A 27,916-nucleotide genomic window follows, 5' to 3' on the forward strand; every position below is an offset into this window, starting at 1 on the left:
TTGTGACGTCATCTAGAGGGCGCATTATTAAAGATAATTCTTCCTTGAGCTCACTTTAATAACAAATTCAACGGCTAATCAATCTCTAAAAGTATGCCGCAATTTTATTTTTACTGATAAGCGCAGTGAACATTAACTTACCGCACATGAATTTACAAGAAATTAGAGCCAGAAGTGAAAAAGAGATAGAGAGAACTCTTTTGACTCATTTTTTTATTATCATTATATCAAATAAACCTAAATATGCAGTTTTGATAAAGTTTTTTTAAGAACAATAGGTATACGAAAAGAGATACACGTTTCCTGTCTTTGTGAACAAAGTAGAAGTAGGTGAACTGGCATTTACTCATTATCACACTTTCAAAGTTCTTTTTTCTATGCATTAATTTGAATTTACAACAATACCATTAACGATGTCCCCATACAGTTCCCTCTCGAAACCGCTACGTATGTCAAGAATCGTCGCAATTTGCTATATGCTATACAAGAAGTTTAAAACTAATTGCATTTAGTAGTACCAGTAGTACCAGTAGCGACTATTATTGCTGTCGCCAAAGTTCCACCCATTGGACATTGGTAACGGCAGCAGCACTTTCCCAACTGGGTACTGCAAGAACCTTGCTGAAAGCAGTAGTACTGAGTCGACTATTGGTGCATTGGTACCACTTTGGCGCGACGGCGAATCGGTTATTTTGCGGTACCGCTTACGGTCTGTGAGTGTGTGAGGTGGTACTATCTGATATTACTGGGTTTCACAATTAATATTGGCATACAACCTACGACGTTTTTTTAGAACGTTCCAATTACACACCAAAGGTTTGTCAATAGTACTTAGTTCTTTTAGCATAATTCCTCACGTTTTATAGCAATAGCTTCCTTGTCTTAAAATAAGGAGCGGTAATAAGTAAATTATTACGTGATACCTGTATTGATAAAAGTAGTACTCCTGGGTACACCCAACCCATATTTGATGAGAAAATGAAAGTTAGACTAGAGAAGGCCACTTGCGGCCATCGCCGATCAATTGAAAATCGAAGAGAAAGGCTTAAAGTTGATCCAGTTGTTACACATTGATATTCTCTCTTTATTGAAAGAATTTCGATTTTTTTCAGGATTAGAAACATAATTGTGTTGGTAGCTTGTTATTAAGAGTATGTGAAATTGATTAGCACCTTTTTGTATCATTTTATGTGCAAAAATGAAAGTCTTGAAGATCTAAATTTGAACGATAAACACAACACTGAACACTTTCACTATAGAAAATGAATTTTGGGAATCTCGAAAATTTCTTCTCCCATTGAAAAATTCAAGTTTATCACACTTTTTGCGCTACCCAACACTACTGAAAGACTAGTTGAATGCTTACATACAAATTAGTTTTATTCGCATGAACTAGAAATTTACGCCAATGGCTTTTTGTGGATGCACTAAACTACCACTGTATTTGAAAAACTCTAAAAAAACGTTACCCTAAGTAATACCAATAGCCATATCAGGGGCGTATCAGGGCCAAGTCAAATCTCTCTTATTATACATTATAAAACCTCTGGAAGAAATTATACGGTTTCACTGCGGAAATTATCATTCTACGTCAATAGTATTTCAGAGAAATATCCATTAAAGAAAAAAATACCTGACAAATAAAATTAAAACCAGAGGCATTACCACATGAAAATTCACTATTTAAGAATTATTTTATCGCACAAATTAACGGTCGATGCAAATGATTTTGCATGGGAGAACGATTCTCATTAATAGTTAGTTAATAAATTTCTTTAAAAGGAAAAACACGGATGTCCACGGCACTTAGATTCATAGAAATCAGATCTTTTGAAATACAACACTCTAAAAATTGCTGATTTTTGGAATTTCTCACAAAAACGCCTTTCCGAGAAAATGGCTTTATAATATTTTTTTAACGATATCTGACATCTGATTTCATCCCTTGATTTCATACACTTTCCCTTGGACCTTACTTAGGAATGGAAGGAATCCATTCTGCAATATCTGTGAAACACCGTTCTTCACCATACACAACCCCGACATTCCAGAAGTATCTAACTTTTTCCCGTCGTTTCTGTTTTTCTTCAGTCCCATACCTCTAGGATTAACTAGGACAACACGTACGGAGTCGACCTTTTCCCCCTTCTCTTTCTATTGCTCCTCCGCTGTCTTCAACTGCAGACAGAACTGAACCACTCCAGAGCGAAAGAACTCTATGCCGTTCAGATAGACCCGTAAGCCATCATGCCATCATCATTAACAACGGCAAAGGTTTAGGTTTGCCTTGAGGCGGATTCATTGAAGCCAAAACAGGCTTCGATTGCGGGGAAGTAGGTCACGGTAAGAAATACCGTAAACGGGGAAAAACTGTCCTCGTTGCGATGAAAAAGGGCGTAGAGTGGGAATGTACAAATATGAAAAGTTCAATGATCTACTGAAGCTGGTGCAAAAAATGGAAAGGCGCTCTTCCCGACAACCCTTGAAGAGAGTTGTCGGAAAAGCCCTCGAAAAAGATAGTCAAACAGACTTCGTTTTTACTTGTACATTGGCGTATTTGCGGCAATTCATGGGCATTGTCTCCTATTATTGTTTCCTCGTGGTACTTTCAGGAGTCGTTCCTTGTAAAAAAACCACCATATTTCTTCGATTTCAACCGAAAAAGCGAATTCCGTACATTTCTGTAAAAAGCATTAAACTATTTTTCGCAGTTATTGTGTGTTTATTGTTACGAATTCCTTTGAAAATTTTTGAAAAAATTAGGCCTGTTACGGATGCGATTATGAGAGCAAATCAACACTTGCGGTTAAACTATAATTTTATATAATCTGCGAGGTAAATTTGGCAATATCGGTTGTTTATAGGAGATTTGCGACTTGATCAAGCTTCCTCGTTGTGAAAAACATTTTCACCAGTCATTAACATAATTTTATGGCATAGGAAGCAATTTTAAACGTTGTTAGTTCCGATTTGAGCTCCTTCAAGCTTTCATATTCGCATAAGCACATCACATCATTAATATGCGTATTCGCACTCGCGCAATGTTTAATTAGTAAAAGCTTATTATAACGTAATGTGGGATGATTGAGGATGTAATACTTGCCTTGTCACCTTGGTATTTTCAATTCAGCTCCACAAACAGCAAGTTTCTATTGGAATTTCATATTTTTATTAGCCATTTCAGGCTTAGCAGTTAACACTGCAGTGTTACTGTTACGAAACTCCAGGTTTTTGTATGTAAAATGCAGAATTGATTAACAGCAACAGATATGAAAATACTTTTATTGATCCCACCAATATGGAGCCTCATAATTAATTTATCTCGAAATATAATTTAGAATTTTAATAAAAATGCAATGGTATCGAATCGCACTGGACACAATGGCCCATTAATTTCTGGAGTCATTTAATAATGCGTTTCATGTATTAAAATTCACAAAACTGTTGCATACGATTAAAAACCTTTACAGTTATTTAGATGGGCTTCAGTCTGAATATGAAAAAGGCAATTAGTCGTTCTTTCTCTTTCTGAAAAGTAGAACGTGGCTGATGCGGCTTCTAGACGTTCGGTGACTAATTTCCTGTAGTTTCTTAATTCTTTTACCTCCCAATTAACAACTATGTCAACGCGAAACGAAGACCTGAATGCTACATTCTAACAACTTTTGCCCTGGAGAGTTCTCTGCTATTTCTCTCCTGGACCCAGAGCCGGACAGCCTCAGTGCAGTGAGGGGAGGTCTTCAAGAACAACTCTCTATTCAGTAAGGCTGAAAAAGAGAAGGCTTTTTGAGACAAAGGAGATTCTTGTTTCACATAGAAGGAGTATTCGATAGAGTTGAGAGTATGTGCTCTTAGTGGCTTTGGGCATTCTACAGATCATCGACAAGCTGAAAAGAATAAAAATTTGGTTTTCTATAAAGCATACGTTTGCTACTTTCTATATTAAAAAGTATCCAAACATCTAACAAAGAGTAAAACTAAAAACAGAGAGAGTTGCAGCTAAGGCTGTTTGACTAATTGTTTGAGGGTTGTCGAAAAGCCCGGTTTTCTATTTTACACATCAGCTTCAGTAGATCGCTGAACGTCCGAGATTTGTACATTGGCATTCTATGTATATCCTCCTTCATTGCTTGGAGAGACTTTTCCTTTTTACAGGTTTTTTGTCGTGACCTACTTCCCCGCAGTTGAAGCATGTACTGAACCTATCAGTTTCCTTGCAGCAAGCGTTCGATAAGATATATTTTTATTTGTTTGCGGATCGTTTTGGTAAGAATTAACAAAATCATGCAGGGTTTTTAGATGAAAAACCAACATCGTACATCGTTAATTATTGTTCTGAAAAAAATACTGGAAACTGTCCTAATTGGAGATTTCAGGTCTGAAATCTACTACCTCAGTGAACTGCTGAAAGCTATCAATTCTTCTTATATGTATAGTTAGACTTGATTTATACTTGAAAGAACTCGAAAAAACTTAAGCAAACAAGAATAAAACTTATCGGAGAGAGGGAAACACTGTCGATAGAAGAGCGAAAAAGGGCACCAGCTGCAAAGCGACTCTAGAAGGGGCTAAGTTGGAATTTTTCCTTTTTGATGTCCCGTGGGCGGCTCTGTGTGCTGATTCACTCAGACTGTTGTACGAGGCTATACTGAACGCCACAGAAAATCGCTGTTTTTATTTGTATTGGTTTCCAAATAATTTTCGTAATAATGGGGAAAACTGTCAAGAGTGTTTAGATGGAAAGCCTGAAAAAATATTGCTCTGAAGAGTTTCTGGATATTGCCATTTTCGCGACGTAAACGTTTCCATCGAGGATTAGAACCTCCATTATACGCAGGGGTGTGTCGCAATACAGGAAATGATAGGCCTTACCACGTGCTTGCTTAACAAACGTAACGTTATTATATTTTGATAAAACCGTGAGAAACATATTTAATTGTGTTAGAAGGAGGTTGCTGGTGCGCACCTTTAATCCTTTATCCTAATAAGGCAAGTAACCGAAATGGTATACTTAGCCCCTCTAATTACTCCCTCAACTATAATGACTCAAACAATCAATGAACTGTACTTTAAAGCTCGTTATAGCTGAAAACCAGCAGTTAATATGTCATATAATAATAGCTATAAAACCATCAAAAGGATTTCCATTCGGAGATTTATTTACTAGCTTTATAACTCAATTTGGCAAGTAAATTGATTATAAACAATAACATTTATAAAGTAATAAAGACCGCACGCACATGTGTAACCATCGCTTCTTCCTCTATCATCATAGTATATAAATATGATTTAAACTGCACCCTGTATTAACGATTTTGAATTATGAAATTTTAAAGCAATTTTGTATAAATTACAATTTAATTTATTCCCGGTTAATTGGCCTTTATTTCATTATATCACTACCAATTATTATTGTGAAAGCTGCGGAGGATGATTCAGAAATAATACATTTTAAATATGCGTAAGTCTTTTTCTTTACTTCACGGATAAAGCTCGGGAGCCTAATGGAGCAGAGTTTGTTAAAAACTGTAATTGAATTTGTGTTGATCCTAACAAACCCACAATCACCGCAAAGTAATTTGGAACTTCGCCGGCAAATAATGACAAAGTTTCGAAATCCTGCACTGGTACCATGTTGGTACCTTTTAAGTTAACCTTCAGGCTTCGATTTTATAATGCAAGCATGCAATTGACTGACTAAAAATTTGTCTATGAGAAATTATCACTTTCACTAGATTTGTTATTGACTGTATCGCTAAAACCTAGAACTTGTACTTCGTGCGCACATAAGAAAATTTCTAAAAAATTGGAGATATTCAGCCAAATTCTACAATGAAAATCGCCTTTTTATCGAATTTTAGCGCACTCAGCAAAGATTCTGTATGTTGTAAAGCGCGAAGTGGAGCTTAGAAACGGTTATTTTCTTATACTGCCATGAAGAACGATTTTCGTCTTGGGACATCAGCACAAAGCTCGATTGTTCTAAGATTTTAATAATGAATTTATTCAATTCAAATATGATTATTTGAGTTGATTATCCTTTAAAATCTTACCTCATTCAGTGGGATCTAAATGTGTGGAAGCACGCTGAATAATTAATGATTTTGTTGTAGATTACTTTCATATCTACGTTTAAAGCTTGCACGATTTGCTGTTTTGCTTGACATTTTAACTTATTTTTGTGGATATTAATCTATATCGCATTTCTGAAGGCTGCTCACGCACATGTTCGATTCGAGTTCGGGTCGTCTATGTTGAAATATTTGCCGAAGCTACTGGAACTACCTTAAACAGGACGAGTTCGGGGTTTTTCCCCTTGAGGCCAACAGTTCGGCTACCAAACCAACAAATCAGCAGAGGAAACACTCAACAACTACGAAACTCGACAGAGTTCAACTCGGCCTGACTTCGAAAGGACTCAGCAAAATAAATTAAATAAAAAATTCATGATGGTACACCACTGATTTTAAAATAACGCAATTGCTACTGTCTCTGGACAAATTATAGTTTACCACAACAATCAATAGGGAAACATGAATATAACACTACCATAGTATAAATTCTTCAAAAATATGTTTTAGCATTTCTGAAATACGGACTGATACGCCACTGATTTGGCACAGTAAATTTCCAAATGTCTATGGAGAATTCAGACCCCTAAATCAATTGTCATATAAGTGAAACCATTTTGATAATTTTCCGTGATATTTCCGAGCCTTGAAGTTGCAATGAGGAATATTCAGTGGTGGCCCAAACAATTAAACAATATTTCAAAGTCGTTGCAATTTTAGAGGGTTCACTCATAATGCTGAGATCCAAAAAAAAGTTAGATTTGGTTAGAGGAGCTTTGCTCCTTTTTATAATTTTTCAAATTCATCGACTGACATCAAATTCACGCTTAGCATTCACCAAATTGTACATAAAATCGCGTGATAAAATTATGATCCGTTCAATTATCTCACGAGATTATTTGCACTTATCCATTATTACCCACATAATTGTGGGTATTTATAGGACCAATAGGTAAATAACGGTAATCTTCCACGTCTCGTAAAACAAATGTTACGAGAACAGAGGCGTATCCGCTCTAAATTTATGTAACAGTGTTAAAATGGTCGTTTTCCGAATCATAATGACCCCTAAAAGAGGTTTATGGTTTTGTATTGATGAGTGGTTAAAGCGTAATTTCCGGCTCAAATCGAAGAACTAAAACACGTTTTGACCAAATTGTGTGGGTCAAATCAACTGGAGATATTTATGTTAAACCCAGAAGCCTCCGGTAGGATCCCCAGCAATCCTCAAGTGGGTTTAAGTTAGTTCAGGTTAAGGTACACTTTACCTGATCCGAGAAATCTATTTAAGAGATTGAATGCAGAGAACAAGAGCAGAGAGATCAGGGCCGTGGCATACAAAATAATTTAAATATTTCATTCTACATTCACTTGCAGTGGTTAACCTTGCGGATATGCTTTTTTGCTTAAGAATATTTCTCCTTTTTGTAATATAATTAAGCTCGTTCTCTCTTACATCATGCGTTAAGACATTGTTAACGGTAAAACAAGATTGATGATGAAAACTGGGCTTTATTGTAAAATACGTGATAGAATTAAATGCGATATCGAGCTTTCCGTAGTTGCAAGCACGACTTGAGAATCATGAAGAGGTTTCACGAGGAAAAGATCACGGCCGATCTCGAAATTTCCCACGTTTAGTAGAAGATTTTAATTGAGTGGTTACGAATTATGCAGGAATTTGTTATCGATATTCGCCACAATTAATAACTTTTTTCCTAATAGGGTTCGGTCGTCATGGTTGAGCGACAATGTCAAATGAAGCGTTGAAAAATAGCAGAAATGCTGACGTAACGCCCCTGAGTTATATCCTATGGAAAAGGGTTACCTCAATTGATCTTAAATGATCAGGAAGAAAAAATTTGGAATTTGCGCCTACAATGCTGTCCGGATCCTGGATCAAATATATTTGGATAACGGGATTCATTTACATGAGTATGATGCTCTGATTGGTGGTCTTTTGATGGGATTTACCCTATTTGTGTCTTTCAGCATATGCAATACCACATCAACATTCGTCCTCTTCGATTTGGGAAGATATTCATGATGTCAGGGTGTATGATGCAGTGGTGAAATCCATGAGAGTATGGCAGGCTAAGCAGGACGCCAAACAACTCACCAATAGGTCTGTACATGCCTTGGTCAACTGCTGACAATTTAAATAGGGTAAATTTTTCCTTTAGGGGGAATTTGCCAAGATTTAAAAGTATTTAAAATCGCCCTCTCCCCTTAAAAAAAAATTATGTTCTTCTCTTTCATCCCGGCCAGTTGTAGTTGTACAAGAATCTCGGAAAGATTTCGCATTTTGGCGCAAGATAAATTTTTTCGCACATGTGCGGCAAAATTGTACATTCAGCCGGCGAACTAGTGCGGCTAAGTCATTTTATAGATACATTAGACCACTCCGGTCGTTACTCTCAAAGTTTGATAAACTTTAATGCAAATTAATGATAATGGCAATTGATCTTGCAAGCATCAATTAATGGGATTTTCGCCTCAAAATCCGCTTAACCATCACTGATTTTTTTGTCGCGATAATCAATTCAATAATCTGACCTGATCTCAGATTAGATCATTGATCGGCACTAATCTTTTTCTTCAAATTAGCCCAATTTTCCTACTCGCACTTGATACAAAACGGACCTCAACCTTCAAACTATCATTTAATTCATGCCTCACAGAACCAAACGCGAAGAACCCACTGTCTGCTACGATGAGTTGGGCTGCTTCGAGTCCTCGGGCCCTTATGGATACATCGACATGTTGCCAAGCAAACCGGAAGAAATCAACACCAAATTCCTCTTATACCCCGCTCGGTAAATAACCCCCATTAAGCCCGTACTCACTACTTCTACAGTAAATTCATTGAACAGCACCAGACAGAGACGTAGCGGATCAGCCCCTACCGAAGTTCCGTATGATAAACTCGAAGAAGCCTACCAATGGGCTAAAGGAGGCTTCAACAAAAGCCTCCCTACTAAAGTACTCATACATGGCTTCGGAAGTGATTGCGGGTATATTTGGGCATACGAGATCAGAAGCGCTCTAATGGCGGTTGTAAGTATGCTCCCACTCTCACGTCTATAGAACAATAAAGGTTGAAATGATCGTAATAGGAGGAGATCAATACGATCTGCGTTGATTGGTCCAATGGAGCGGCGTTGCCGAACTATGTTAAAGCTTCAGCCAATACGAGGCTGGTGGGGAAACAATTGTCTTTGCTCCTGAGGGGGTTGGTGGACAAAAATGGGTTATCCCTCATGAATACCCATCTCATAGGGTTCAGTTTGGGGGCTCATATTGCGGGTTTTGCAGGGGCTGACCTAGGAAACCTTAGCAGGATTACTGGTTAGTATAGAATACTAGCAAAATTCACAGCTAATTTTTTCCTGAATGTTGAATCAAAGTCTGGATAGTCGCAGTCTTGGTCTGTAGACAGTATGTTCGGAGTTTGTTTTATGGTAAAAAGATGTAGTTTAGAAAAATTCGTGAATAGTCGTCGTCGTAGAATGTAAATGGAAGCATTCTTTAGGGTAGAAGGATGAGTTGCAGAAGGGAAAAAAGGTTGATGCGACACTCATAATTTCGTTCTGGATAATTCTCAAATACTTTTAGTTTGCTCCTGGATAGATAATATGTTGACCCATAAATGGATAAATTTTCACAGTTGTCTGTGCTACAAAATAAGTAACTCTAGAACTACAGTGCGTTTTCCAAAATGTGGACATTATCTCGGAAATGAAATGTTATTGTCAAAAGATTGTACTTATGTATGCTTATAAGTTGATTTTCGAAAACTTACCACTACGGAAATACAGCTCTTCCAAATTTGATGGTGAAAATGGTATTTTCTAAATAAATTTTGTTCCAATTTTGATGAAATTTCGTTAACTTTGGGTCACTTGTGTATAATACCAAGGTTAATAACATAGGACCTAACAGTTTTTTCTATATCGTCAGGGAGGCGGGGGAGGCTACCCTCAACTTCTTTATCCCTAAACTTTTAAAGTCTTGGGTTTTTCTAACCGTTATGTGATTTTTAAAATTTCTTGCGCACCTAAGAAAAAAAGGTACTCTTAGTTGATGTACGTAAACCGAACCGTTTTCCAGGAAAACACTATTTTGTCAAAGTGTATATTTTATGAAAGTAATGGAATTTTACGTGCATTTTGTACTCTATCACCTTGACACCAAAATAAACAATATTTTTGTATCAGAATTGTCAAAAAAAAATTATTACTTTGAATTTTCACTTCAGAAAGATATTACTTCTTGTTCTCTTTTTCTTTTGTTGATAAACGTAAAATTTGAAAATAATTATTTATTAAGAATGAAATTTACATAACCTTTTTCCGAACCCCTGGATAGTTCGTGGAGGTCACGTTGCTTGGCCGCCTTGCTCTCCAGACCTAAATCCTTTTGACTCTTATTTGTGGGGACATTTAATAAGATTAATATATGTTACTTCAGTAGAGACCAAAGAAGAATTATTGGAAAGAATATACACTGGCGAGCATAAAATTCGGGTCACTTCGAAATTTTCAAATATAAATGTATTGAAAGAGAAGTGATATTTTTCGCTGGCATACCGGCATTGCTTCATGAAATTTCAGATCATTGGGAAAATGTTTACGGTTCTGCATGGTTTTACCATGAAAAAGAAAAGATTGATAAAATACCTTCAATATCTATGCATCCTCTTTATCAGTTCCATTCAATTGTTGTTCACTTTAGGCGAATTGGTTAAAGGTGTTCTCTTTAACTTCAAGTTGCGCTAACAGTAGAAAGGCAAAAAGAGGGGGAAATACGCGATATTAATGTCATTATGAGTTTTTTTTCGATAGCACAAAATTGTGTTCAAAAATGTTACAGTGCTTGGGTAATGGACACCTGTACAATACATCGGTTATTTGGGTACAGGATCGTGTTTTTTTTACCATTTACCCTTAACAAGGTTAAAGAACCTCAGAATCGATAAAGGCTATCCTTTTTTATTTTTTTGGAAGTTAGGAAGGCAAAAATTTCGAAAATACTAAAGTGACCCGAATTTTATGCTCGCCAGTATATTTTCATTGTTATCAAATAAGAAATAGCGTTCACACATTTTGGAGAGTGCGACAGTCTTCCATACGTCGAGTTCTAGAATGTGTGAGAGTTAATGGCACTCATATCGAAATATCATGAAAATTCAACTTTGTTTTTCAATTTTTTTGTAATTTTGTGTTTTTTAAAATTTGATTTTTGTGAAATGTACTTTTTAATAAAATGGTGTTTTTCTGGAAAACGGTTATACACAAGTGATCCAACATTCATGAAATATTCTTAACTGGAAGAAAAGTTATTTAGAAAATACCATTTTCTCCATCAAATTTTGAAGAGATGTATTTCTGTAAGGGAAAGTGTTTGAACATCAACGTATAAGCTTAAGTACAATTTTCTGACAACAGCTTTTCATTTTAGGGCTATTGCCCAAATTTTTGAAAACGTCATGTATGTTGGAATTTGAGCATTTTAAGCCGAGTGCTGATTCATTTGTAGATCACTTAAAGGTTCATCTATAAATACCAAAATATGCATATCATCCTGCTTGATCGCTTGTAAAGTTTTTCCTTCAAGTGCAGAGTATGTCATATAAACCTTCTTTGATAGCTTAAACTACTAGCTCCGAATTCTAGGTTTGGATCCTGCGGGCCCTTTATTCGAAGCCCAAGACATCAGAGCTCGTCTCGACGAAACCGACGCTTCTTTCGTAGACGTCATACATAGTAATGGAGAAAACTTAATTCTTGGTGGCCTGGGGTCCTCTCAGCAAATGGGGCACGTGGACTTCTACCCCAATGGGGGTCGAATGCAAAAAGGGTGCAGTCATTTATTTGTAGGCGCTGTATCTGACATTATTTGGTGTAAGTTTGACTTTGCGGTGATGAATCTTGGAAATAAATGGCTAAATAGCTTCAGCAGTGGAAGGGCGATCCCTGTGCAACCACCGAAGGGCCTACAAGTTCTTTATCGACTCAGTGTCACCTAGATGCCATTTTCCTGCTTTTCCCTGTGACAGTTATGAGAATTTTCTGTCTGGAAAATGTTTTCCTTGTACCGATGAAGGAAAGTGCGGGAATATGGGCTACTATGCTGATAGGTCCAAGGGCCGAGGAGAATTGTATTTGATTACAAGGGAAGAGGAACCTTTTTGTGGTAATTTTCAGGTTTTCCAGACCTTCAACGGCATTCACGATCATTTTTGTAGCTCACCAGTATTTGGTTAAGATTGAGACCAGTTCTGGAGCAGTTCCAGTCAAAAGTTATGGAAAGATTCAAGTTACTTTGATCGGAGAATCGTTTTTGAATGAAACTTTCGTGCTAACAAAGTATGTCGTTTCCAGTCATTTATTTCTTATCTGGAGGAATGTTGGATTTTTAGGAAAGACGATGAAGAAATGAAGTTAGGAAACTCTTTATCTAAAATCGTAGTTCTGCACCCCCTCCTCTCTCAACCAACAAAGATCCAGATTTTATACACGGCCTACAGTGGATGGTTGTCTTCAGGCCTTGCCCAATGGAAAGTGGATAAAGTGACCCTCATGGACAGTTTTGGAAAGGTGTAAGACACGTCCACATCCCTCTAAGTCCCTAAGTTAATGGGAACAATTCCAGCTCTTCAATCTGCAAAAAAAATCTAGTTTTACGTTCAGGAATTCCCATCACCCTTCCATTACTGCCTAAAGACTGTGCCGACTCCATTAGTAGTAGCACTGAAACTAGCGAAGAATCTAAATTGGACCAAGCTGAAACTGTCCATTCTGGCTATTTGGATAATAAAATATCCATGGAGGAAAGTTCGAATTCCCTGGATGGGGAGACTGAGTCCAGCAGAGCTTTTAACAGCCGCCCATTGAAGGCAGACAAGCTGAATAAGAACGATGGAGATGGGTTATTAAGGGAGGTAGTGGAGCCCATATTAAAGACTCACTCCGTGAAGAATGGAAGAGCGCACGTACTGAACCATGACGAGAGCAAATCTGAGATCACTGAGCCCATCTTAGGGCCCACGACCATGAAACCCAAAGAAGAGGATTGGAAGAGGAGGGATGAGGCTAAATCTATGAAGGAGTTTGTTCAGTAAGTACAAATCGAAATTTGAACTATTGATGGAAGAATTCTTTGTTTTCAGACCTCCCTCGCAACCAGGATCAAACCCTCTAGACGCCATAGTGAGTACTGTTCAATTCCTTCCCCAAAGACTTGCAAGAATGTTCGAGCAGGCTGAAAAGTACGCCAGAGAAACCATTTTACCGCTGGTCAGCACCTACACACCCCGATTTATCTCAGATTTTATTGGCCCCAAGCCTGAGCCCAAGTACGTGCCTTTACACTACGAAGAGCCCTTAGAAGACCCTCACCATCGACCCAGATCATTGCCCGATCAGAGCAAAGAATCCTCCAAAGAAAATTTAGTAGTCTCGTCTTCCTCGTATCTGGCAAATGTCGTGGAAACCACCACTCAGTATAGTCATATCCAGAGGATCACCAAGAAAATTGGTATTAGGGCTGAAGGGTTGGAACAGACTACAATGAGCTCTTCGTCTTCAACTGAGGAGGTCTCAGAACGTAAGGATCTTAGTAGGAAGACTAGGGATCATTTAAATCAGATCGAGTCTGATCTGGCTCAGAAGAAGGAGATTTATGTTAATTTGCCTGTGTTTGATGATAGTGCTTTGGGGGTTAAGTATATCCCTTTAAGAGAAGGCGCATCTTAAGTCTTTAAAGTACCTTGTATATATTTGATATAATGGGTACTGGGGATCTACTTAAAAATGCTTTTTACTTTGATTTTTTTTTATATTTTTGTATATACTGGGTATGGCAAATAAAGCAGAGCAACCGCAAATCTAGGGGTTTTCCCAAATTTATGAAAAAAAATTAAAAATAATCATTATTTTTATTTCCAGTTTTCATTTTATTTTGGAATATATCGCTCTGGATATGTTTTTTCAATAACAAAATTAAACCCTGAAAATTCCATTTATGCCCCAAATTGAGACGGAAACCTCAAAAGAAGGAGATTCAGCAACTTCTTTCCAGGAAATTTCTAAATCTACTTTCTGAATTTTCCAGGGGATTTTTTTAATTTCGCTTCATTTAAAACTTTGCACTTTAACAGCACGCTTGTGTACGTTATGAAAAAGAGCGAACTTTTTCGGTGTTTAGATGGAGCTGTCAGTAAAGAATTTACGAAAATGTCATTGGCGTATCACAACGTATTCTGAACTGATAAGTAAATCCCTAAAACTCACAAGAATTTGCCAAATAGATATTTATTGCAGCTTTGTTATTCAGCTGGTTTTCCCTTTGTTTTTCCCTTTTTTCATTTAGAACTGCCAGGAAATTTCCAGACATGGATCATAGCAATGATTTATCCGACTTTTTTTGGTATTTCACTTACCTTAACTACCCTGACTTAAAAAAGAAATTTATTGCCCTTTTTGCATCCCCTCATAAAACGACTTTGAATTTTCTAAATCCGCTTTCATACTTCGAATTTTGTAGATTATTTTTTGCACTGTGGTATAGTGGCGCACAATTTTTCCTCAATACTGTCAGAAATTTAGGAATTAAACGAACATAAAATTGTTATCTGTAAATTTCTTCTAATTTAGTGACCTTTTTGCATCCCTATAGAGTGGACCTGAATTCCTCAACACTAGCTTCGAATTTAGAATTTTATTTTCGAGAATTTTTTGCACTCTGACATTGAACAAAGCCCAGATGCGTAACACTTTTCTTAGAGCTTAAGAAAATTCTCACAAACACTACAATTTTCTTAAAAATTTGTTATCTTTTTTTCATTCTTTCAGAGTGCTCATAGTCCTCTTTGCTCATCTTTTCTATTCAAATTTCTCAAATCCCTCTTAAGGCTCTTAACTCCGTTAGCACCTCTTCTAAGGCTCTACCCGCTCTTAAACGAACTACCTGATACGTATAGACTTCTCTTTTTCTAGAAGGGTATAAGAATAATTAACAACTTTGCACCTCAAACGCGTGTTTCAACAGAACGAGGTGACTTATGGATAACAGTTCAAAGTTTAACGAATCATTTTGTCATATTAGGGCAAACACGCGATATTAATTTTCTTAGGCAAACACCCATTTCATCCGTTAATCCCCAACCCGTATGTAATAGGTTTACCCTAATCTAGGCAAACTTTTGGTAGTTTCATATCAGCTATTTAACCTGTAAATTTTGTACGTACACATTTTAGATAAATATGATTTTTACTAGAAAATAAATCTATATATTTATTGGAGATTTTCGAATTTTAACTAACTTTCTCACTGACTGATCTTCTTTCTCTAGTTTTCTACTTCCTTCTTTCTTCTTTCAGGTGCCGCCTCTACACCCTCTCCTTCTTTTAACCCCACTAATCTGACTTCCAATTTCTCTAACGCTGCTCCTCAATTCAGCTTTAATATCGACTACGACCTCCCTCAGAAAGCGCAAAGACGCACCTCCTCCCAATCACCTCCGCCCAATAACCGCACTTTGATACAGACTTTAGCAAGTAGCATCCAGAATATTCCAGATAATTTCGCGAAGATGTTGGTACAGGTCCAGGATTACACTAGGAGGAATATTTGGCCCTTGGTGGAGACCTCCAGGAGATTTTCGGATTTAATTTGGATTAGGCCCAATAATTCCCTGAGGGTTAATCGAACCAAGATTAATAGTGACAGATTGCAGGAGCAGAATGTTAGTTTGAAATGGGAGTTGAGCAGGGATTCCAATGAGGTGGTTACTACAGAAGTCCCCAAATATGCTCCAACTACTTCAAGAACTGTTCAGACATCATCTACCACTGAAGAATTTTCTGCTCAATTATCTACCTTTTCCACTTCTACTTCTACTGAAGCAGATCAGTTTAAATCTAACACTGAAGAATCTTCTGCTCCTGTTTCTACTGAAACCGACAAATCCACCACTCCAGAACTGATTGAGACCTCTGAGGCTGAAGCAGCAATAACTCAAATTGATGAATTTTTAACGACTAAAAAAACCTTTAAGACTGACTTGCAAGAACATCCCTCAACAATTTCCCCGCAAACTAGTGCCATCTCACTTGCACCTCCTCATTCCAGGCACATTCAACGAATCCCCAAACGAGGACAAAAATCAAATATCATCATTCCTCAACCTTTCACTATAATAATTGACCCCAACGACCTAACAACCACCACGACTCCGCCCCCGGTGACCACCACAGCGGCGCCCAGACCGTTCCAGAGTTTTATCCAAAAGATTCCACGTAAGAAAATTCTGGAAAAGCACCACTATAAGGTTGCACGTCGCCATCCCTGGGCAAAAGACTTTAGAATAGGAGAGAAAGTGGTAAATGTGCATAGTAGGTTCGGAGGACAAGTGCGATACCGCATTGGGGCAGATGGGCGGTTTGAAGTATAGTTTCTAGTGTATAAATTAAATTATTGTTGTAACTTTAATGTTGTTTTATTTGAGATTTGGAAATTGGCTTGAATTATTGGTGAGTTTCATTGTATTTCTCAAGGAATTCCTCAAGGTCAGCCAGTTCTTTTGCTTCGTTTTGAATATGAAGTATGTGGTCCCATCTCAGCTGCTTCAGCTGCCTAATGTAGGTCTCATCAGCTGGAAAAAAGACTACATGTATTATCATCTGTTTATTGAACAGGGGAACTGGAAATTTCGTTATGAAATTGTTAAAAGCATCTATGTAGAAGATGAGGCAATATCTCTTGATAAAAGATAGAAAGACATGCGCAGTGAGAAAGCCTGACACACGACCAGATTTAAAACTACTTAACTTCAAAAGTTCAATATTTTTTACATTGGTTACTCCTTGAACTAGAAACATTTCCTGTTCAATGCCACGTTGGTTCAGTTAATGAATTCATATTGTTTTATACGCCTCTGATTATTTATTTAAATATTGCACAATTTCAGAGATTATAGAGGGTAAGGTAGGTCATAAAATAGCCTAAAAATCAGTGGCGTCGAGATTTGACAGAAGTTTGACAATTTTTAGGAGTCAGGTTTTTTTAACTAGATTTTTTTGGAATGTCCTCCAAGTTTCACTATTCATTAATCTCAGTGGCGTTCTTGAAATAAATTTATCTTCTCGTGACATTTTTGACATTTATTTTTTGTGGAATGCTGGACAGATTCGTGCAACTTACAAGGCTGCTCCCATATTTCGTTATCAGATGCCCGTTTAACCAAAGACCCATACTTTTGATTGTCCGAGGCAGTGGCATTCGCAATTAGAGAATCTGTCAATTCAACATTGGTCCGTTGATGGAGTGCAATGGTGGCGATTGCCTTGCTTGGAGTCATATCATGGCAGAACTTCAAATAGAAACCATTATTCATACTAGTTTTCAGTATACTAGTTTTCATACTCTCGTGAGTACGAAAACCATTTTTATGCACGTTTGTTTCAATGCCTACCAATTTGTTTCTAGGTACAGTTCCCAGTTCTTTACTGAGTGCTCTATCGATTAAATCCAAAATATAACTTTTGGATTTGTGTAAATCTAAAGCGCAATGATCATCCATAGCGCGGGTTGTCGGTTTAGACCTTTTAGCCAATATACTATTGCAAGAATCGCGATTTCTAAGGCCCGATTGCTCTTGTTTTCTTTGTTGAAGTGGAGAATACTTGCGAGTCAAAGAGTCATCGTTGATATTTTCTGCCTAAAAATTCTGGACTATAATGGATATCACTTTTTTTGAGTTTGCATTTAACCAACATCCTTAGAATTAGAGGTAGAAGACTCTTTTTTGCTGCTACTTTTGCAGCATTGCTGCTCCTCTGCGTGATCCACTAAATTGTCGCAGTTTTGCAATCGATCAGGTAACTTATCCATACTCATATTCATTTTTGGTGCCAATTTCTTAGATTCCTCCTGCTCCTGAGTCATTTGCACTAAAGAAGACGCCTTCAAAATGGAGATTTAAAAAAATCACTAGGAGTTAAATACGGAGTGCTTTGAGAAGTTCTTACCCTTACCTTTGGATTCCAAGATTTGAGAATCTCCTCGACATTCACATCCTGATCATCCGGAATAGCGATATTATTCTCGAAATTATCCAAGAGGGTTTTTGATGGTTTGCTCTTTAGATGCTGGAATTGGTGTTTGTCGGATATGTGCAGTAATACATCAAGGTTTTTCGCACGCTTTTAAGAAACAATTTTTTTCATTTACCTGATTAGTTTCGCTTTTCTTTCTGGTCAGTCCATATTCAGGAAACGTGTCTAAAAGGATAAAGAAAAATTGGAAACGTTAAAAATACCTGTTGAGGACATACAACATGAAAGACATTTTTTGGAAGAAAAAAGGGAGGAAAAAACATATTTTATGCAATTTTTGGAACTCTTTTCATAGAGTTCTGGACAGTTTCATATAACTTACACGACTTCTCCCGTATTTCTTTATCAGGCCCTCGATCAACCAAAAGTCCATACTCTTCTTTGTATGGGACACTTGCATTTGCAATAATAGAATCTGCTACTTCACAACAAAGTTCCTTTTGGTTATCCATAACGTGGATAGTCCTTGCAGACTCTTTAGGAAATAAGTTATTGAAAAAATTGGGATTTCTGGGTTCTGAAGCTGAGGGCCCATCTTTCTTATGTAAATTTGGAGGATACTTGCGGGCTAGGGAATCATAGGTAAAACTTTTGGCCTGAAAGTAGTGGAAAATTATGCATTTCATTGTTTTTTTAAATTTTAGATTTGACTAACATTCTTTGGATTAGAAATAGAAAATTTCATTTTGCTGCCACTTTTACAGGATTCTTTCTCATCTGAGTGATTTCCTAGACCATCGCACTTTCGCAATCGATCCATTAATTTATCCAGACTCATTTTCATTTTTGGTGCTAATGCCCTAGATTTGAGCTGCTGGTGCCTCATTTTTACTGAAGAAGGCACCTTCAAAATAGAGATTTAAAAAAAGTCAATAGGAGTTAAATCCGGATTTCCTACAGGCCATTACATCTTCTAACTCTCTTTGGAGGGTTCTTACCCTTATTTTTAGTTTCAAAAATTTAGAAATCTCCTTGATATCCACATTCCGGCTATTCTGGAAAGCCATATCTGTCTCAAAATTATCCATGAAAATGTCCAGGTCTTCTATGGTAATATCGCCCTTTACATCGCCCTCGGAGTTCATTTTATGGGCCGAAAACGACTCACCATTGTAACTAGATTGGCGATAGAAGGAGTCTGTTGATATTCTGTTTGGATGCTGGAATTGCTAATTGTGCAAAATTAATTAATATCTCCGGAACTATTCCAGTTATTTCACGCAGCATTGCGTCAAGGTTAAAAATATTAAAGGAAAATCGATTTACTTCATGAGTTTTGCTTTTTCGTCTGGTCAAAAAGGAGTCCGGCTGAGCGTCCACAGGCAGGAACAACACTGACGGCCTTTTCTTCACGTTTGCAGAAGAATTTTTACTCACATATCTGAAAGCCAAAGCAAACTGTTGGAGTAAGTTTCATGCACCCCAATTCCACTTTAGATAATGCACTGATGTTTGACTAATTAAATCCCTGCTTTGATCCTGCCAAAATGCTGTATTTGGCCATTAGCCTGGCCATTAAGGGTAACTTAATGGGATTTTCGGTATTTAGATATTTGTTAGTATTTAATAACTTCTGTGTTTTTGGGAGTATAGACTGTGATGTGCAGTCGTTTTTTGTTTTGCTGAACATTCGATGAAAATTAATATTCGATGCGGATTGAACTTTAACGAGTTTCATCAGGATTGAAAGGATTGTTTTTCTATTAAAACTGTAATATGAATGATTTTTGGTAGTACGCTCGATTTCAGTACTTTATAAAAACGTAAAAAATATTTAGCGGACTTTTTTGAATGTCTTGGAAACCCTGATCAAAGTTTATTAGAGCTAGATTTGCATTTACTCCGGCTCTCATTGACTCAACTCTAAAAACACTCTGTATAATATGAATATCCTATTTAAAAGTCCTCTCCTTATTTTTTTCCTTCCCTTACTAAACTTACTTGTGCATTTTTGGAGTAACCAAATTCTTCCTTCCTTCAAATCCGTCTTTATTTACCACCCTTCCAAATTCGCCATCTTCGTGCTTTTGATGCAACACCCACCTATTTTGGTGAACCCCCCAGGTGTGTCCCCCCCCTTCGTATTTTTTATAATAATCTTCGCAAACGTCTTGCTCAAGTCCGCAGAGAATGGAATTTTGGGGGTGAGTAGACGCAGTCTGTTCAGAGAAAGTGTTCGCATGTCGGAATTGGCATAAGGGCGATTTGGATCTGGTGGTTACGAGGTGGTTCCTTAATTGGTGACTAGTGGGGTTCTGCTCGTACGAAAGGCGGGTAGTGGGGTGACTGCAGGAGTGCCTACAGGGTGTTAAGGAAAGTGTATTGTTAATCTCCACGGGAGGAAATTTATTTGATGTGATTTTTCAAAATTCGATGATATCTTGTTTGAATATGCGACGGATACAGGGCGTCCTATCTTCATGTGGTTACTACAGGTACTTTCGTTATTATTGGAGATACAACAAAGGTTAAATGGGGAAATTTTTTGACAATTGCATGTACAGTAGTGGTCATAATTATGGCAACTTTTAAACATTTTAAATAAAATGTATCTATTCGGCTAAATCCAATATATGTTTTTATATTATTTATCTTCCACAACCGTTGGTGTTTAAAATGCATCCAAATGAAATAGCAACAATTCCTATAAGAAACTATTAAAACATATTTTTGCAATACCGGACAAAAATATAGCAACTCTTGGAATTTTCAAATTTCACTTGATTAACAGACTTGTGTGTTTAAAGACGTTTTATATTCTAAATTAAATCGACGATTTTCATTATGAGTCGAGGTAACACAATCTCGTTAGAGATCAGGAAAATTATCATTGAGCGGTGTAAAAGTGGCGAACGGCAATGCGAAATTGTAAAGAGTTTGGGTGTGCATAAGTCAATTGTATCTCGAATTATTTACAAATTCATACAAACAGGAAGTGAAGCAGCTGTAAAAAATTCAGGACTCACAAGGAAAACTACAAAAAGAACTGATAAATGGATAATTCGAATTTGTCAAAAAGATCCATTTCTATCATCCACTCATATAAAATCACATTTAGAGGAAACGGGCCTAGCTCATATCAGTTCCAAGATCATAAGAAGATTAGTGGAAAATGGATTATTTGGTTGGCGACCAGCGAAAAAACTATTGCTGTCTGAGAAGAACGTGAAAGCCCGACTTCAGTTTGCGAAGAATAATCAACACTGGACATCTGACCAGTGGAAATTGGTAGTTTTCATCGATGAGTCCAAATTTAACTTATTTAAAAGTGATGACCCATCATACGTTAGACGACCCAAAGGCGCAAGGTTGCAAAAAAAGTTTGTTTTACCAACCGTAAAACATGGAGGAGGTTCGATTATGGTTCGGGGTTGTTTCTCTGGTTTTGTTATGGGTTCGCTTCACAAAATAGAAAGTCGCATGGATCGGTTCATGTACCGAGATATCCTCAGGAATCATTTACAACCATATCTTGAAGAGAGAACTAAGAAGCATTTTCTAACGAGATAACGACCCCAAACATAAATCGAAACTTGTTTCAGAATGGTTTAGAGGGGAAAGGATAGAAGTTCTTGCTTGGCCGTCGCAATCTCCCGATCTCAATCCCATAGAAAATTTGTGGGAATATGTGGATAATAAAATTCGGAATAATACATATTCCAATTTACAGGATTTACTTCAGGCACTTCAAGAAGCCTGGAAGAGTACTGATAACAATTACATCAACAATTTAATAAATTCAACGCCTCGAAGATGCGCAGAAGTTATTCAGCAGCGAGGGCATTATGCAAAATGTTAATTATTGAACAATTCTTTTGTAATTTGTTGAAGTTTTATTACTCTTTATAATTATTTTAGAAAAGTTGCTATATTTTTGTCCAGGTCGAAATGAATATATTTTTTATTTTTTTATACAAATTATTATTGTTATATACTTCTATCATTCAACAATAATTGTAGAATCATATTTTCAAAACCTATTTTGAATGTGGGCCGTTAAGTCTAAATTATTTGAAATTTTAAAAAGTTGCTATAATTTTGACCACTCCTGTGCATCTCAATTCGACGTTAAAAAACAGCTTTGAACATTTTTGCTTTCACTCCCTAGACGTTAAATCCGGAGTGCTTACAACTCGTGAAGGGAAGAAATGTCTGCAGGTTCACTGACCATCGGAATTTTAGTGTGATACTGTTTGAGAGAACTGTGAAAAGCGGTCTTTTCACACTCATATCAATGTGTAAATTCGATTTCGCCCGGAACGCCACTCGTTCAAAATATAACACGTTTAACCTAAGATTGTTCGAGGCGCGAGAGGGAAACGGTCGTAATAAGCGATATTGAAGTGTTTAGGTAGTAAAATAATGATTTACATATTAGCGCACTGTTAATTGACGAGGGTTTTAATTATGTTTATTTGTCGAGTTAATAAAAAGCATATAACTGTTCCACAAAAAGATAGCTCCACCCATGTTTTTTGGTAATTTACGAAAGTGTTTAGACTTTCCATAAGTTTTTCTTTAAAATCGTGTTTGTTGGCCAAAAATATTACTCTCTGCAAAAAATCATTCACATCCGCTTCCTTATACTGTAGTATAGTATACTAAACCGAAAATCGGCTTCCACAAAATGATAGCTCCACTTCAAAAACAACAATTTATTTACAGCTTTCCAAGAAAATAACAGCATTGACCGCCATTCTGCTGAATTACTTGAAATAAACGTTTATCCATAGATTCTACAAGTCGAACAAGAAGATTATTACCCTGATTTTCCCATTCAAGAAAAATTGAATGCTTAAGCTCCTGAATGGTACTATATTTCCGATTATTTGCGGAAACACTGTGTACGAGTATCGCCCAAACGTTTTCCATTACGTTTAAATCCGGCGAACGAGAAGGCCAGTCGACCAGCGGCAATTGCGCTCCATTAAACCAAGCTTTCGATGATCGCGAGACGTGAATTGGTGCATTGTCTCGTTGATATTGGAACGGAATACCACCATTTGCCTCGAGATAAGGCAAAAGACAGGCGTCCAGCAGTTCTTGATATTTTCCGAATTCATCTTAGTGGATGGAAACGTTAAACGCACTTCGCCATGCACGCTGAACGCTGCCCACACCATCAATGTGCCACCACCAAAGTTTCTTCGTGAAAAAATTCGAGGTTCTTTCCTCGAATCTTTCCAATACGAGTTATATCCATCAGGGCCATCCAGATTCCATTTTTTCTCGTCAGACCAAATAAACTACATGGAAGGTGGTGAATAACTACATAACATTGCTGCTAATATTGAAAATTTACATTTGTAAAATCAGTACGGACATTAGCAGGAGCAAATGCGAGACGTTGAATCTTGTGAACATCAGATAACTCTGGTGCTTTGAGCATTTTCGGATGTTTAATGAAACCACACTCACGAATTGTACGCCTGACCGTTTCAATTGATACATTAAGGTCCTGGTCTTTTTTGATGGTACTACATGAGACAGTTGCGTTTGAAGATGCATTAATGATGCGTCTTGTCTGACGGACAGTCAACTTTTTCGGTCGCCCTGGGGATTTTTTCGTACCGTAAGCGGTTGGATCCTTTAAAAAAGAATTAATAACTCGATGATTACGTCCCATTTCACGAGCGACCCAACGATTCGAACGTCCATAACGATGATGAGTTAAAATTTCTGTTCTTTCCACCTCAGTTGAAGGTCGACCACATCCCTTTGTAACAAATACTGAACAAAACTAAGCACGATCTTCCAGAGTAATGTTCTTACGCAGCAAAAAATCAATGTGAACAAATACACATTGATAAACGCCAAAAACTAAAGTGGAGCTATCATTTTGTGGAAGCCGATTTTCGGTTTAGTATACTATACTATAGTATAAGGAAACGGATGTGAATGAGAGGCCAGGAAGAGGGGACTCAACCTGGACCGAAACATGATCGGGCGTGAATTGGTGGAGACAGAGGAGATGTGGATGGCATTTGAAAGAATGGTGGGAAAGATCATGTGGGATAAGAGTGTGTGTGAGAGAGAGAGAGAACGGAAATCGGGAAGAGCGCGGGAGTAGCGAGCAACCTCGGCGGCGCATAGTCCGCGAGGAGAGAGGAAAGGGCCCTGAAGGAATGCCGAAAGGTGATACCGGGGCGAAGAGGGGAGGTGGTTTTAGTGGGTAGGCGGGCGACATAATGGTCGGTCGAATCCCACGCTACCTGGCTGCACGTCGAAGCCAGGTGTCTTAAGAAGATTCCCACCTCCTCGCACAAAAAAAAAAAAAAAAAAAAGCTGATGTGAATGATTTTTTGCAAAAAGTAATATTTTTAGCCAACAAACACGATTTTAAAGAAAAACTTAAGGAAAGTCTAATCAATTTCGTAAATTACCAAAAAACATAGGTGGAGCTGTCTTTTCGTGGAACAGTGTACGTTGAAGCGGAGTACTCTGAAATCATCCGAACCCTGAAATCGCGATAATATCTTGATCCGTGCGTGGCAAAGCCTCAAAACGTCCGATTTTTTCTCACATTTCGGAGATTTTTTTAAATCTTCGACTCCGAATGAAACCCAAAAATTTACATTTTTTATTCATCGTAAATAGCCGTGCATCGAACCCATAGAATTTATACCCTTTTTATTGATTGAGATCCTTGTTTTTGTATATTTCAGCATTTTCCCTTTAGATAAAGTATCAGGGACCTTAATATATTAATTCTGAACGTTACGACTTTTTTTTTTTAAGTTGATTATAATTTCAAAACTTCAGTCATTTCCAGCACCAGGTGTCGCTTAATGGAAGGGAAAATTTTGTGTTAAAGTGCGTAAAACGAAGGCCTTCCGCACGCAAGCATACACATTTAATTATAATTTTAGTATTCGCCACAGATGTGTGCCGCAAAGCGTATGAAATTACATTATTTTGGTCCAGACTGGTTGGCTTGAAACATATAAAAACGTTACTTAAAAAGAATAAGTTAGTTAATAAAAAAAAGTCATTAAAAATGGTGACAAATGGGGCCTCAGCACGGACAGGGTGTCCCAAATTGGGTCTACATGTATCTTGAGGGTTGTAAGAGCCAGGAAAACGGTTGGATGGGAAAAGTTTGAGGGGACTTAATGGCCACTTCGATGCCACTTTGAAATCAATTTGAAATTTTTCCGTTTTTCTGTTGCCTTGAAAAACCCAAAAACTGGTGTTGAGTGGAAAAACGATTGCAAATTTCCGAGTTCGAAATATTTTCAAATCTGTAAAAATATCGAGATTTGGAGAAAATGCAACTAATTCGAGGATTTTGTAAATGATCCTCTCAGCTGTTCACCTAAATCTCCAGGATCATGTTATTTTTGGCGGTCAGGTTGCGTTTTCCCAGAAGATTTCTTTCCAACATTTCGCCCCAAGAAGTACATATCCTTCAGGTGTTCCAATTTGGATGTACAAATGAACAATAAATTATGGAAAAAATAAAGTAAAATTCCATAATTTACCCTATTTATAGCATAATTTATGATGTAATTGAAAATCCAAGTAGGAAATGGGGGGAGGCATATAACGTACTTGTTACGGCTAAATCATGTGCATTTTTAATTACTTTTGCGTAAAGCTGGAAAACGATGATGGATATGGAAAAAATATAAAAGATGACAAAAGTTCGAGATTTTCATTGACGTACTATAAAGAAAATTGTTTTGAATAAAGGGGCCAGACTGCAGAAGAATATCACAATTTAATACAATGCATCGGCTTTTCGATGTAGATTCGGTATATCTTAAAGCTTAGAGAAATCCAATTTCCTTCCTAAGACTTATTTCTGCTCAAAGAATCTGCAGTTAGCAGCTTGCCCTTCTTTTTCGGGACACCCTGTATAAGCAACTGTCACAGTTTACTTTAATGCGATAAGTGCCTTTTTAAAGCCTATTTAATTATTTAATTTAATTTACTTAAATTAGTTAATTTCAACACAGTTTTAGACTAAAATAATTAATTAACGTTGACGTTTTCATACTCCCTACTTCTACCAAATCTCACTTAAAACTACCTCAAGCATCCAAGAACATGTAACTCGGTAATATGCGAGACATTACACCAAATTGAGCAGCAAACTGTAAGTTTCACTCGATTTGCATACGTTTCTGGAAGTTTCCTGGAAGGAATTCGAGGGGACCTTGCGGGGACCCCTTTGTACAACCCCAATAGATCTGTCAGAGATTGGGAGTCCTCAAGTTAATTACGTTTGCGCGCGTTGCATATATCGCCTGAATTCCTAATTGCTGATAAGAATTAATTAATTGCCCATATCCCTTAAATAATAATAATTCATAGGATGGTTGGCGAAAGGGATTAATGGTCGTATTCTAGACAGATTGTGCTGGAAGTTTGATTAAAAAAAATCGGGAAGTAGAGATTATAGTTTGAAGTTTGATGTTCCCGGATGAGCAATGGCGTGACTACGGAGGTTTCGAACTAATTAAATATCAAAATTAATGTGCAAAAATAAAGAAAATTTCCTATAGATGAAAAATTAAACAGAGGCGTACCTAGCACCACTCCTAAGGATTATAATATACATATGTGTAGTGAGAATTTTTAACGTCCGTAATATATATAGCTTTAATGGCACATTTGTTAAATCCTATAATTAGAGCCCGCACTACCAGGTTAGAGGGTGATTTTGAAGATTTATGATTCGATTTTTGTATGAAAGATGTGCAGAAAGATTTCTATAAACAAATGACCCTCATGAGTAAATCTAAAATTCATATAATGTACAGGGCATCGCGTGTAAAAAAGTAAAATTTTAACGTTCGCAACGACACAAATAATTTTCTAAAATTAACAAAAAATTCCCATCACGCTGTACACTCACCGAGTTGCGACATGCATATTGGGGCCTCGTCTCCCCCTAACGGACCCTTCCGTAGCACTTACAGGCTCGTAGTACCGTGGATACGTTGGGCAGGTAGTTTCAACATCCTGAATTTCCTATAACAATCAGATAAATGAAATTTCTCAAACATTTACATAAATATCTAACCGAAGCCCGTAATTTGATACTTAAGCCTCTGAATTCTCACTAGCAGCTGGCTAAGGGCTATAAATCAATTTTAATACTGATCGCGCTATGCACTTAGAGCATGCATCGATTCCGCTCTAAATAGCTCTGATGGTGATCGGTTTCAATGTAGCTTTGTTTAGTTAGTGCTGATGTCATCATCGGGGCAAATTTCGAGGGAAAAAGGAGCCATCCACCCCTATATACGTCCGGAAGTATTTAAATAAAGATACGTTCAAGCTCTGGATAAAGTCTGACGTATTCAAACGGAAAAATAGATGTAACCCACCTCTGGATAGCGTCGGATGCGTTGGACGGACATATCCTCGCAGTAGTCCGCCTGATGGAACTTATCATTTTCACCTTCGTAATAGTCGTAGTAGCGGTTCTGGAGGTAGTTTCTTGCACACTGATTCATTCTTTCTATTAGGAAAATTACTTTATGAAGGATTCATCGATGTGTAAGTTTTTCGTAGATTGCAGAATTATAAAGCGATAATAGTGATTCGAAAATGAGCTCTTAAGGTGCACTAGTGACAGGGAATCAATCCCTGATGCATGAAATTTTGCTCTCGAACTGACGTTGATGTGGGAATGGTGGTACCCACAGGTGATGGTGCAAACATTAGTAGTTATGCCTTGAGGTAATTGTGGGACTTTTGCAGACAAGTTCGTACTAT

At 37.3% G+C, this 27,916-nt stretch overlaps 2 protein-coding genes across 5 annotated transcripts; one reads left to right on the plus strand and one right to left on the minus strand.

Moving 5' to 3' along the window:
• Positions 1–513: 513 nt before the first annotated feature.
• LOC136345217 (uncharacterized) lies at positions 514–16,565 on the plus strand. Its single transcript, XM_066293302.1, has 13 exons — positions 514–816; positions 7,797–8,006; positions 8,064–8,196; positions 8,753–8,887; positions 8,945–9,128; positions 9,188–9,419; positions 11,747–11,974; positions 12,024–12,266; positions 12,319–12,439; positions 12,493–12,672; positions 12,726–13,190; positions 13,243–13,679; positions 15,455–16,565. Exons 2-13 carry the CDS (start codon positions 7,952–7,954, stop codon positions 16,525–16,527), a joined length of 3,486 nt encoding a protein of 1,161 aa, XP_066149399.1. The 5' UTR covers positions 514–816; positions 7,797–7,951; the 3' UTR covers positions 16,528–16,565.
• LOC136345218 (uncharacterized) lies at positions 16,562–27,800 on the minus strand. Of its 4 annotated transcripts, none has more exons than XM_066293304.1 (13): positions 27,526–27,800; positions 27,051–27,166; positions 20,132–20,488; positions 19,457–19,571; positions 19,129–19,359; positions 18,846–19,034; positions 18,513–18,786; positions 18,306–18,355; positions 18,110–18,223; positions 17,850–18,038; positions 17,548–17,793; positions 17,277–17,445; positions 16,562–16,728 (listed from the first exon to the last, which is right to left on the minus strand). In XM_066293304.1, the coding sequence occupies exons 1-13, from the start codon at positions 27,652–27,654 to the stop codon at positions 16,601–16,603; spliced, it is 2,307 nt and encodes a 768-aa protein (XP_066149401.1). In that variant the 5' UTR covers positions 27,655–27,800; the 3' UTR covers positions 16,562–16,600. The 4 variants fall into 4 exon arrangements, with proteins under 4 accessions (XP_066149401.1, XP_066149400.1, XP_066149402.1 ...); XM_066293303.1 differs by having other exon boundaries at positions 18,104–18,223; XM_066293305.1 differs by lacking the exon at positions 27,526–27,800 and adding an exon at positions 27,219–27,369 and having other exon boundaries at positions 18,104–18,223.
• Between the last annotated feature and the right edge of the window lie 116 nt (positions 27,801–27,916).

The sequence above is a fragment of the Euwallacea fornicatus genome, chromosome 19, assembly GCF_040115645.1.
Source record: "Euwallacea fornicatus isolate EFF26 chromosome 19, ASM4011564v1, whole genome shotgun sequence".
In the NCBI taxonomy this organism is placed as follows: Eukaryota; Metazoa; Arthropoda; class Insecta; order Coleoptera; family Curculionidae; genus Euwallacea; species Euwallacea fornicatus.